General features: G+C 40.5%; 1 protein-coding gene across 1 annotated transcript in view; it reads left to right on the top strand.

Annotated features, from left to right (window-relative positions):
* The first annotated feature begins 11,365 nt into the window (after window positions 1–11,365).
* Window positions 11,366–13,747, top strand: part of sdf4 (stromal cell derived factor 4) — an 82,595-nt gene continuing 80,213 nt past the window's right edge. Inside the window, exon 1 of the mRNA XM_060851997.1 lies at window positions 11,366–11,985. Coding sequence (XP_060707980.1) covers window positions 11,675–11,985 — 311 coding nt within the window. The 5' untranslated portion in view covers window positions 11,366–11,674. The remainder of the gene's footprint in view (window positions 11,986–13,747) is intronic.

The following is a 13,747-nucleotide window of genomic DNA, read 5'->3' on the forward strand; positions in this document are numbered from 1 at the left end:
CTTGGCAGTAATGTTGATGAATGGAATTAGGAAAATACTTTAACAATCCTGTTATGTCCTATAATTAACTAATGTATTAAATCATCCTGAGGATATGTTTCTTCCTAATCACTATTGTAAATGTAAAACATTCAGAATAATTTCAAGTATTCGTGTTTCACATTTTGCCATCCCATAAAAATGTACTTAAAGAAATTGAGAAACTTCTAAGTTGAGAAAACATGTAGATTTGTTATAGTTCAGGGTAACATCAGGTGAAAAGTTCCAATGAATTTTATAACCAGTGTGATTTTTGTGTAGAAGTAAAATGATTCCAATTTAAAAATGTCATTGTTACTGCTCGAAAGACTAAGCTTTAAAAACAATGGGATTTTTATCTTGAAGAGGCATTCTAAGCTAGACTGTTTTTTTGTGTGTGTTTTTAATTAATGCCGGAAATTGATGCACAAGTCCACTTCACTAGCAATGTGTTGTATTTGTCTAGTCCATAACCATTGCTCAAGATGTTGCATTCACAGTAGAATTAGACCTCCAACTGTTGTGACTTAGATTCTAAGTCTTGTGCAGCAGATAATCACCAATGAAGGATGTCATCGGACACCACATCTTAAATCATAACAAGCAGGGTCTGGTAAGGTTATATCATTCTGTAACTAAATATCAAGACGTGTACCTTCCGTACAGAGAGTCTGATCTGCATACTTGTGGCCTGTGCTGTTATTGGGAATGTGGGTGTTGAAGCGGGAAATGACGGCATTTTGGGGAGTATTTTTTAAATCCATAACTGCTGAGTAGGTTTCTGTGGAATTTCTAATGACATTAACATTCTTTCCTATTTATTGAAACTTGAAATTCAAGTGGCTAGTCCAAGAAGAAAGCTTTTATAGTGGGATCAGTATGGACAAATAACGTGGAAACAAATTAATTACAGTGTCTTCAGACCTTGACCCAGCAAACATATTTTGCTTGAATGTGGACCTAGGAGTGTGTAGATTAGGAAGATCATCTTTTGTTCCAAATGTGCTACTGCATTTGCCCAGTTTGAAGAGTTTATGTAAATCTGGGCTGAGTTCTCGTACGACTTGTCTTGTGTTGAAAATGTTAAACTGTATACGTATTGAATGAGTCACACCTTTTCCAAGTGTTGACCCAATTAATGGATTTATATTTTGTAACGCTATCAAGAGTGTTTGTGTAATTACTTTTGCTGCTATGTTGACATTTACTTGTCAATGCTTTCAAGGAGTAATTAACTATTGTTCATTTGTATTCAATGAAACTGGCATATCATTCTGGCAATAAAGCCTAATACTGGTGGTAATGTTCAACAAGCCATCCATTTAGAATGACATTTAAAATTAATAACTAAACAATTCTCCTTCATCCAATTCTGAGAATTGACCATCTGTGAAATGTTAGCTTTGCCATGAATAATGTACCTTCCTTATTTTGGGCATTACCATTCTGTCATGCATCTGGCTAACACTTGATGGGACATTTCCAGTAATAAAGCTATTCATCACACCTACAAATGCATACCTCTACAAACAAGATAACTCTGAAGATTATACACTTTCTGAGGGCAATGTTGGGGCTTTGCAATTGGCATAATTTTCTGTCTGCACACTTCTGTTAGGGAGCCTGGTCATTTTCAAATAATTGTTGAACATACTGGGCAGCACGGTAGCTCAGTAATTAGCGCTACTGCCTAACACTACCAGGCACCCGGATTCGATTCCAACCTCTGACGACTGCCTGTATGGAGTTTGCACGTGTGGGTTGCTTTCAGGTGCTCTGCTTTCCTCCCACAGTCAAAGAAGTGCAGGTTAGGTGAATTGGCCATGGAAAATTACCCAAAGTGTTCAGGGATGTATAGGCTAGGTGCATTAGTCAGGGGAAATGTAGAGTAATAGGGTAGGAAAATGTATTTGGATGGGATACACTTCAATGAGTCAGTTTGGACTTGTTGGGCCAAATGGCCTGTTTCCACACTGTAGGGATTTTATAATGATTGAGACTGTGCTTTTCCCCATGAGTGCTCAGCCCGCCTCAAATGAAGTTTGACTTCTTATTGACTTCTTACAGATCTTTTGTCTGAAATAGATGCAATCAATAATATTATTCATTCTTATCTGTCTTTACGTCCTGACTCTTGCCACTAAGCTGCTGAAGTATTCTCTTTTGAATCACTTTGTTGACATTCCAGTATATCAAGCTTTATTTGCCCTTTGTGATATTGTTGGTAGCTCTCAAAGTGACTTGGGTTGTAGAGTTACAATATTGCATTTGAATTTAGGTCAGTGTAGTGAAATTGTAGAAGGCTAATACTCTATACAGATATGTAGACCTCAGTAATTTAGAGCAAGAGAAGGAATTATTATGCATTTTTAAATGTCCTTTTGCATGATCAATTCAATGCATGTATTTAAATCACTGAAGCGTCTCTCAAATTCAATTGTTTCATTTTGTAAGGATTTAATACAACTCCTATACCTGGGAAATTGCAAACTTAAAATTTCTGTGTAGAACAAGCTAAATTAGAAAGGTTAAAGATTAATTACCTTATATTTTAATGTGACATTTCATATTCAGATGTTGCAAATGCAGTTCATGATCTGATCCAAAATATAATTTTGCCTTTCTTTCCTGCAATATCCTGTCAACTATCCATTAGTGTGTTTAGACTAGATTAGATTAGATTAGATTACTTAGTGTGGAAACAGGCCCAACAAGTCCATACTGACCTGCCGAAGCGCAACCAACCCAGACCTATTCCCTTACAATTCACCCCTTCACCTAACACTACGGCCAATTTAGCATGGCCAATTCATCTAACCTGCACATTTTTAGACTGTGGGAGGAAACCGGAGCACCCGGAGGAAACCCACGTCTCCACCTATTTTTAACTTATTTCCCTTTTGGTATCTCACCCCCCCAATCTAATCAGTGGTTATTCTCCATGTTCCTGTCTGGCTGTCAACTATCTATCACTATTGTTGATGCACCTATGGTTCAGCATACGATACAATCCATGAGTAGCTAGAGCCCAAGTATCTCCTCCAAAGCAGCAAACTAGAACCTGTACATGCTGAAAATGTGTTGCTGGTTAAAGCGCAGCAGGTCAGGCAGCATCCAAGGAACAGGAAATTCGACATTTCGGGCACAAGCCTCCTGATGAAGGGCTTGTGCCCGAAATGTCGAATTTCCTGTTCCTTGGATGCTGCCTGACCTGCTGCGCTTTAACCAGCAACACATTTTCAGCTCTGATCTCCAGCATCTGCAGACCTCACTTTTTACTAAACCTGTACATACCTGCTGTGTAAAGTCCCTGGTTCACCCTAGACTAAACCTGGTCTTTTTAAGACAGATGAGAAAAATATCATTTTTCTCTGGGTCATGCAGCTTTGAAATTGTGTTCCCTCAAGAGACCAGTGAAACATGAGTCATTGAACATATTGCAAACCTGTGAGAGACAGATTGTTTAACTATAGGTGACTTGAGTGTTATGAGGCATTGCTAAGCAAGAAAATGGAGTTGAGGCCAAGGTCAGATTGGTCACGATCATGTTGAATGGCAGAGCAGGCTTGAACCTTAAGATCTATTTCTGCTATTTAAGTTCTTATTACTTGAGGTCCGATTTTCAGTGGGACAATGGTAGAAACAAATTCCTCAGAAGCTGTTGACTAATTCTATTTGAGATATTATGCAATGACTTTAATGATCCAATAAAACAAAATCATAGTATATTTATTTTAAAATGTTCTTTTAAAAATGTTGGAATCATTATGTAAAAGCTGTGACAAGATATTTAATTATTATACAAGTTATGGCCAATAAATTGAAACCATGTGTAAATCCATTTGTTAATTGTTATGTGTTCCTTATTTCTGTGCCTTTTTCATAGAAAATACTGGAAAATCTGAAATTTTTGTCACTTCCATTTCTGCCTTCCTGAAGAATTTCATATGGGCTAATTTGAGCTTTTAAGGATGGAAGGGGTAGATTTTTGGGGTGTTGTGTTAGCGTTTCCAAGGTGAATCTTGTGAATGAGGGAAACTAGATCTAATTGGATGGGGGAAGCAGGCCAGAGAGTTGCACCCAGTTCTTGTTCCTAGATGCTGTTTTTGGATATTTCAGAATAAAATATCATGTGAGTTAAATGAAACCTTCCTGAGGGGACTGAAGTTTACAACTTAAATTTGTGATTCGTGTGTGCAGCCTCCGTGGAAATGTGCAAAAAAGTGGGGAAACCTGCTCCTGCATCAGCAAACATTTTTCCTTGTTTTCAATCACCATGACAGAGCAGAGTGACTGAATTAACTTAATCCAGCAATTGTCACCATACGGCTAACACAGGATGGGGTTATCTTCAGGACCATTTTCCTTCCTCCTGTAATAGCAACTTTTAAGAGATCACCATGAAATTGAAAACTTTTTGCCCAGATTTACCCTGTCAGCTATTTACTTGACCAGAAAACATTTATTTCTTGGCTTTCAAATGTTACATCCTAGTTAAGGCAGTTTGTTGGCTCAGTGGTTAACATTACTCCCTCACAGCACCAAGATCCAGGTTCGAATCCACCCTCTGGCAACTTCTGTGTGGGGTTTGCACATTCTCCCAGTGTCTGCATGAGTTTCCTCTGGGTGCTCCGCTTTTTTCCCACAGAATGAAGTTGTGCAGATTAGGCGGATTGGCAATAGTGCTCAGGGATTAGATTAGATTAGATTCTCTACAGTGTGGAAACAGGTCCTTCAGCTCAACCAGTCCACACCGATCCTCTGAAGAGCAACCCACCCAGACCCATTCCCCTACATTTACTGACTAATGTACCTAACACTATGGGCAATTTAGCACGGCCAATTCACCTGACCTGCACACGGGAGAAACCCATGCAGACACAGGGAGAATGTGCAAACTCCACGCAGACAGTCACCCGAGGCTGGAATCGAACCTGGGACCCTGGTGCTGTGAGGCAGCAGTGCAAACCACTGAGCCACCGTGCCACCCGTTTGTGTAGATTACATAGATTAGTCATGGTAAATGTAGGATTATGGGATGTGGTGGAACTGGGTCTGGTTTGGATGCTCTTTGGAGGGTTGGTGCAGACTTGTTAGGCTGAATGGTCTCCTCCTGCACTGTAGGAATTCTATGAAGTGCCAGCAGCATTTTTTTTTATGAACAGTGATCTGGCCAGATTTTCTGTTGCCAGCCAATTGCACTCATTCAGGCAGCATCAGGAAGTAGAGAAGTCAACATTTCAGATGTAACCCTTCTTCAAGATTTGGGGCTGGGAGTGGAGTAGGTGTAAGGGGAGCTGCAGTTAAAGGGAGAGGGCTGGGGAGGTAGAGATTGGTGAACACAAGTCGATGGTATGACCTGGTTGGTTGACAGGAGGATGCATCCTGTTGGTAGCTGAAAGGAAGGGTCAATAAGAGGAATGGAAGGGAGGGAGTTGGGTGATGGGAAAGGAGTTTATTTGAAATTGGTGAACTCTGATATTGAGTCATTCGCACTGTAGGCTGCCCAGGACTCAAAATTGAGTTGTCCAATTTCAAATAACCTCTCTTCCCATCACCGGACTCTGTTCCCAGCCCCTCTCCCTCCTTTCTAATCCTCTAATTGATCCTTCCTTCCCGCTACCAACTAGATTTATTCCTCCCATCAACCAACCAGGTCTTATCCTCTATCTGCGTGCACCAATCTCTACCTCCCCACCCTGCTCCCCCAGCCCCCTCCCTTTTATCTGCAGCTCCCCTTACACCACCACCACCAACACACACACACACCAAAGCCCTGAAGAAGGTTTACACCTGAAATGTTAACTTCTCCTGGTGCAGCTTGGCTTGCTGTGTTCTTCCAGCCTCCTGCTTATCCACCTTGGATTCCACCATCTGCAGTTTTTTTTTGTCTCTAACTAATTGCACTCATTCAACATTTTTTTATAACCTGCACAGAGAGGTTAATTAAGAAGGAGCTGGGGGGTCAGTTTACCAAAAGCACAAATAAATTCAGCAAGATCAAGAATTTGAATTGCTGAACTAACAATTCAGATGCTTGAATTATTTGTACTACAGAGTACGTAATCAGAAATTGACCAAGGAAAGAGGCAGATGCTCTTATCTATCTTGATGTTTCTTCACTAAATACTGCCGTTTATAATTCCCACAAGGTAAATTCACAAACCTGTGCTTCCCATCTGTACCTTTCCTAATTATTCATTCCTGATGAAGGGCCTTTGTCTGAAATGTCGATTTTCTTGCTCCTTGGATGCTGCCTGACCTGCTGTGCTTTTCCAGCACCACTCTAATCTAGACCCTTTCCTGATTGACCTATCCCCTCTTAAAGCCCATATTTAACTAGTTTCTGTTCTTAATCTGAATCCTTGCAGGTGAGCACAGGTCAGCGTATTTGGTTTTTCTTGATCATATTTTGTTCTAAAAGTTGTTGGGGTTTTCAAGGCTGTATCAGTGACTTGGTTCAAAATTTTTACAATTGTCTAATTCAATGATTCAGCTTGTGTATTTGGAATGAATACAGGCAGGATGGGTGGTCGGACCTGCTCTGTGAAAGATAGTGATCATTGGTGAAAGGTTACAAATCTTTGTTCCGTAACTTAATAGTCCAATGAAAATGTAAATAATTTCTCATAAAATATTCCTACTATATTAAACCAGGAGGCTTTGTTTCCAACTCTCTTCAACCATTCTTGCTTCCATCTGTAGCAATCTAAGTCTGGAGGATAAATTACTTTGGTTCCATTGACCCTTCACAGTTCGAAGGAGGAAACACACTGAAAAGTACAACAAAGGCACGTATGATTGCACTTTGTAAGTTATGAATGCACTTGTCCTAACTGGGGCCTGCTTTTATTGATTTATACACTTCCTGAAAAGAATACACATCTTGGTATCTTGCTTTTTGTCTTACACTTGATGACTTGCAGGAATACTAATTCAAAGGAAAAACAATACGTATTCTGAATATGAGGAGAATGTTGATTGGTTGGAAAGTGTACTGTTGTGGGGGGGGGGGGGGAGAGGTGTTAGAAGTATTAACATAAAAAATGCATCCATTAACAGTTAACTGTCCGGCTTTATTTGAATATTGAACCATGCAGGTTGACTTTGACTTTGATTGCCCTGGGAAATTTAACTAGTGAATGGCTATTACCTTTGAGTTGAGTCTGTAATCAGACGACATTTTGTTTGCTAATCCTGAATGTGCAAGGAATTACACAGACTATCGATCTAGATCATCATCTGGATGTAGTACGGTGAACTTGTGTATGCTGAGAGCTACATATATTAAAGTATGGGATGTTGATGAGTTCACGATCACTTTTCTCTATGGCCATCATGCTGGTTTCAACCATGGATTCACTTGCACAGAATCAATTAACTTTGCCTTACGTCGCTGGATTTAATATGGCAAAATGGCTACCCAGAGTCTGCAAACTCTGATCTGGTTGCAATCCTACCTAATCAATTTGGATTGCCGTCTTCATATTAAAATGCCATTTTTATGGCGTGCAGTTATTAAAACATAACCCATGGCGATAACATGCATGAGAGCCCAAATAAATTTGCTGTTTTGTTCCCCAATTGTTTTACATGGTTATCAATGACTTGTGCTCCATAAATTTTCTCCTCTATTGGTTTAGAGAAATAGAACTTCTCCATCTATCCCGTACAATCAACAAGATTGATGTTATAGTACCAGCTGATGTTACAACTATATATGTCATATTTCTGACAGAACCCTTGCTTGATGGGTCGTATTGTGAAAACATAAACAAATCACGGTTGTCTCTTGCTGAAGCTTAAGCACATGATGCTGCGGATTTTACTTTACCAATGAAAGATTTATTAATAAAAAATGATAAATATAATCTAAACCATATTATAATGCTAATTCAAAGATTTTCAAACACACAGTACAAGTACAATCCCACTGGTGTTGGAGGTGGATGCAAATAATGGACATTCCCAGGGTTTGACTCCTGTTTTGGAGGAAATCATCAACCTGCTTGGGTGTGGAAACAACTTTAACAAAAATTCTCTGCTTCTAGATTACCACTGAAAGTGATACTAGTTCCAATTCCAATGTGCAGTATACTGTAATCTGCTCTGCTGGTTGGTGGACTGAGAGCAGCATGGATCTTGCAGCTGCTCCTGAGATTGAGGCTTATTTATAGATTTACTTCTAGATTTCTTAATAGTTCTTAAGTATGTACATTAAGAAATGTTTGGAGGGATATGGGCCAAGTGCAGGCAGGTGTGACTAGTTTATTTTAGGATTATGATCGGCATGGACTGGTTGAACCTAAGGGTCTGCCAGAACCTTCCTTGCTTTGCTGCCATTGGTTTTTATTGTACACAGCCACATTAGTTATCTATATCCAAACTTTCCCCAATAACTTTCTGCATACTATGGCTGATTCTGGTCATTCATTTGCTTCACAGTGATATCTGTACATCGCTGAGTCTGAATCCAGCTTTCAGGTTGTCCTTTAACTACACTACCACCACTTTCTCCTGCCAAAATTCAGGCAATTGGTCCCATTTTATGCTGCATACCAAGTCATGGGATTGTGGATTTTCAAGCAAGTTTCCTCCAATTGATGGCACCGAGTTACTAAAGATTGTACTCTCCTTTGCGATCTTATTTAATCAATACAACTTCATTCATAATGTGGGAAATAGCAATGAGCATAATGATCTTTCACCACAATGACATCCAACAACCTGGCATAAAATGGCAACAATCCCAGCTCCCAGGACATAATCAGACTTTTAAAGAGCGTTTGAAAAGAAGCCATTTGCTAGGTTATCGGAATAGAGTAGGATGTTGAACTAATTGAGAATTTCATAATGAACCATCATAGGCTTGATGAGCCAAATGACCTCCCTTTGTACTGTAACATTCCATGATTAACATTATTTCATATTCCATTTTGTACTGGAAATGCAAAGTATGGGGTTTTGTAAGGTTATGAAAATATTTGTATAAGTATCAATTCTATTAGGGGAGAAGATTAGTTGCAGAAGATTTATATGTCACACAGATATTGTGACATAATCTTAAACAGTTTGACTATTCTGAGAAGATACCTTTTTGACATATCAAAGCTTTCAGATGTAACTTCACTCGATTTGCACTTTAGACTTTTAATTAGACGTACTTACATATCCTGAGGTACATTTTCATCTCAGACATTATTGTTGACAACTTTGAACTCCTGTCAGATAAATTGTAAGCATGGAAAGCTTGTAAGGTGTGTGTGTGTAGTTATTTAGTTTTTAAAGCCTAAACCAGTTTAGTTCTGAAGCTCATTTTTGGAGATTCAATTGTTTATCTAAATCATTCAACATATGGTCAAAAATTTTGCCCTGACTTAATGAACTATTATCCATTATCTATAAGGAGAAGGATGATCACATGGTAGTCTTTGTAACATTTTAGTCATTGATATGCAGGGTAAGGATTCTTCATCAAGGTCTGACTAAGGTCTATTGAGACTTTAGACACTTTCCATGTTACAGATAATAACCTGATCAACAAAATAATGAAATCAATCAAACATTGCATAGAAATCTAGCATAGTTTGATATGGTGGCAGCTTTGGTTGGGATATATGAATAGCACTTATTGACCAAAACGACATTAAGTATTTAAACTAAAGGAAAATGAACAATCCCGTAAGAACACAATATTTAAACAAGGAAACTGAATTGACAATTTGAGTGTGGATGAAAAATCAAGCCAGCAAGAGTTTCATTAAAGGAATATTTTTAAACTTGAGAGGATGTAGAAAAGATTTACAAGGATGTTGCCATGACTGGAGGATTTGAGCTATTGGAAGAGGCTGAATAGGCTGGGGCTTTTTCCCCTTGAGCATCAGAGACCGAGGGGTGACCTTACAAAGATTTATAAAATCATTAGGGGCATGGTTAGGATGAATAGCCAAAGTCTTTTTCCTAGGGTGGGGGAGTCTACAACTAGAGGCCATCTGTTTAAGGTGAGAGAGGAAAGATATAAAAGGGACCCAAGGGGTAACTTTTTCACACAGGGTATTGTATCTATGGAATGAGCTGCTAGAGGAACTGGTGGAGATGGGTACACTTACAACATTTAAAAGGCATCTGGAATAGGAAGGGTCTAGACAGATATGGGTCAAATGGGACGAGGTCAGATTGGATTAGCTTGTTGGCATGGATGAGTTAGACCATGCTGTATGACAAGAGGAAGCATGAAGAAATTCATTGTAATGTGAAAAGGAGAATTGCATTTAGCATATACAGTATAGTACTTTTGTTGTGTTATGTCTCCCAGTTAGAACCTTGTTCAATTCCATCAACAATTCAGACTACAATCTGCATTTTTAAAAAACTTTTTATTTTTTTTGGGATTACCCATTATTTCTAACCTGTGTGCTTGTCTGTTGTGTCACTAGTTGTTTTTATATGTAGTAAGTAATAAATATACTCTTTGTTGACTCAAGAAAAGCCTAATTTAATTTCCTTTTTTGAAACATAAGTTCATTTGGGTCTGACAAGGGAATTCTCCAGGACAGGGATCTATTTTTAAATTAACCTTCGTTGTAACTAAACAATGGGGAAGTGAATGCAAATGAAGAAAGAAGGGGAGCCAGTTTTTTTTCCTCCTAATCCAGACGCTCAACAATTTGGTACATTCCATCTAGAACTATAATAAATTGAAGAGCCCCCTGAACAATGGGTGCACTGTCAGCTGTGGGATTCCAAGACCCACACCATGGAAACTACATGGTCATTCTTACACTGTGCTGACTCACCACCACTTTGTCCAGGAGCAAATAGGGATGGGAATAAAATGTTGCCCTAAAATAAAGCAAAACAGAGAACTGGGAATCTGGAGACCTGAAACAAAAACAGAAATTGCTGGAAAAAAACTCAGCAGGTTTGGCAGCATCTGTGGAGAGAAAGCAAAGTTAACACTTCGAATCTGGTGACTCTATGTTGCCCTCGCCAGCGATATTCCCCATGCCATGAATGAATAAGTTAAATAATTTGGAAAGGGTGTTCTAATACTGCGAAGGTGATACATAAATGCAAAGTTAAAAAATCACACAACACCAGGTTATAGTCCAAAAGGTTTATATGGAAGGAGCAGAACTCCGAAAGCTAGTGTTTCCAAATAAACCTATAATCTGGTGTTGCGTGATTTTTAACTTTGTACAGCCCAGTCCAACACCAGCACCTCCAAATCATGACATAAATGCAAGCTCCTGTTGTTACTGCACCCTTCAACCAATCAAAACGTGGTACGGATGGAGGGTGTAAAGGCAGTCCTCCGGGCTAGGGGGAGCCTGAGTGGGCGTTGCCTGGTCGGGGCCGGTATTTCCTCCTTCCTGGGTTTGGTGTTGAATTTTTGCTGGTGGGGGGCAGCTGGAGGTTTGATGTCCCGGTGTCTGGGGGGTGAGGTTGGTCAGTGATCTCCGGCTATAGAGAGCGCGGTGACAACCCCCCCCGCTGATCCCGTTCTCCTCCACCCCGGCGGGTTATAGGAGGACATCGCCTTCCCGGCTGTAAGGGGGAAGGTGAGGAGGGGGATGTGACAGGTACCTGAGGCTGACGCAGTTGGCGGACCAGCGCGGGGAAGGTCTCTGGGTTTTCGGGCCCGGTTGCTCTGACCATGGCCTCGGGGAAGTCGGTGCTGTGCGGCATCGCCAGCATTTACCTGAGCGGCTTCTGTGTCTTTCTGATGGTCGATGTCTACGCCCGGCCGACCAACAACTCGGCCGTCAAGCGGGAGAAGCCGGTCGCCAGGCTGGATGAAAACGAGATCCAACCCCCGAACCACCTGAGCGGGCTCAAACTGGAGAAGGGGGGTGTCCTCAACAAGGATTTCCATCAGGAGGTCTTCCTGGGCAAGGAGATGGACGAGTTTGAGGCGGACTCTGAGCCCGTCAGAAACCGAAAGAAGCTCATTGCCATTTTTGAAAAGTGAGTATTGTTGGCAGCATTTTATTTCTTCGGTGGGAGACATAGTGTCTACAGTTTGGGGCTGGGCCCATAACTTTTAAAAAGACAGTAATTCAGAAAGTCGAGTGTCAATGCTTAATCCTAGCCTAGTTGGTAGATAATTGTTTCTAAAATTAGGATGAGATTTTTAACAGTAATTGTGTGGGGCTGATGCTTTGTTTGGCATTGATCTTTGAACCAAGAATAGGAACGTCATTCGAGAGAATGTGGCACATTATTCTTGATTGCACAATTTTAATTTGTTTTTCAAGTCCCACCATGGCTTTCGTTCTTCTCCAAACCCACATCTGAGAAATGTGCGCATTTATCTTTCTGTTGTAATCTAACATTTTGAATTTTAAGTGCTCCCTGTTTGGTTGGGGTTGCACTTTCAGTTGCCAAGGCTCAAAGCTGTGGAAATTCTTCCAAACACACCACCATCTCTCCCTTTCACTTCAAACGTCCTTAAAATGTCCCTCTTTTGGGCCCCTTGACCAATATCTCCATTTGTGGTGTAATGCTTTGGTGTAATTCTTCTGTTTCAACGTGTTCCTGCGAAGCAACTTGGAATGTTCCAGTGCGTTAATAGTGCGTTATAAATAAAAGTTGTTCAGTATGGAATCATAAGGATGTACAGCATGGAAACAGACCCTTCGGTCCAATTTGTCAATCCCAACCCAATCTAGTCCCACATACCAGCATCTGGCCCATATCCCTCCAAACCCTTCCTATTCATATACCCATCCAGATGCCTTTTAAATGTTGCAATGGTACTAGCCTCTATCACTTCCTCTGCCAGCTCATTCCTTACACGTACCCTCTGTGTGGAAAACGTTGCCCCTTGGGTCTCTTTTTATATCTTTTCCCCTCTCACCCTAAACATATGTCCTCTCGTTCTGGACTCCCACACCCCAGGGAAAAGACCTTGTCTACTTATCCTATCCATGCCCCTCATAATTTTATAAACCTCTATAAGGTCACCCCTCAGCCTCCGCTCCAGGGAAAACAGCCCCAGTCTATTCAACCTCTGCCTGTGGCTCAAATCCTCCAACCACGGCAACATTCTTGTAAATCGTTTCTGAACCCTTTCAAGTTTCACAACATCATTCTGTTAGGAAGGAAACCAGAATTGCACGCAATATTCCAACAGTGGCCTAACCAATGTCCTGTACAGCCACAACTGACCTCCCAACTCCTTTACTCAATACTCTGACCAATAAAGGAAAACATTCCAAACATCATCCTCACTTTCCTATCTACCTGTGACTCTACTTTCAAGGAGCTGTGAGCCTGCACTTCAAGGTGTCTCTGTTCAGCAACACTCCCTAGGACCTCACCATTAAGTGTATAAGTCCTGCTTAGATTTACTTTCCCAAAATGCAGCATCTCACATTTATCTAAATTCAGCTCCAAGTGCCACTTCTCAGCCCATTGGCCTATCTGATCAAGGTCCTGTTGTCATCTGAGGTAACCTTCGATGTCCACTACACCACCAATTTTGGTGTCATCTGCAAACTAACTAATTATACCTCTTCTCGCATCCAAATCATTTATATAAATGAAGAAAAATAGTGGACCCAGCACCGATCCTTGTGGCACTCCACTAGTTACAGGCCTGCAGTCTGAAAAACAACCCTCCTCCACCACCACCCTCTGTCTTCTATCTTTGAGTCAGTTCTGTATCCAAATGGCTAGTTCTCTCTGTATTCCATGAGATCTAACCTTGAGGAACCTTGTCGTACTC

Source organism: Hemiscyllium ocellatum, chromosome 37 (genome assembly GCF_020745735.1).
Source record: "Hemiscyllium ocellatum isolate sHemOce1 chromosome 37, sHemOce1.pat.X.cur, whole genome shotgun sequence".
NCBI lineage: Eukaryota > Metazoa > Chordata > Chondrichthyes > Orectolobiformes > Hemiscylliidae > Hemiscyllium > Hemiscyllium ocellatum.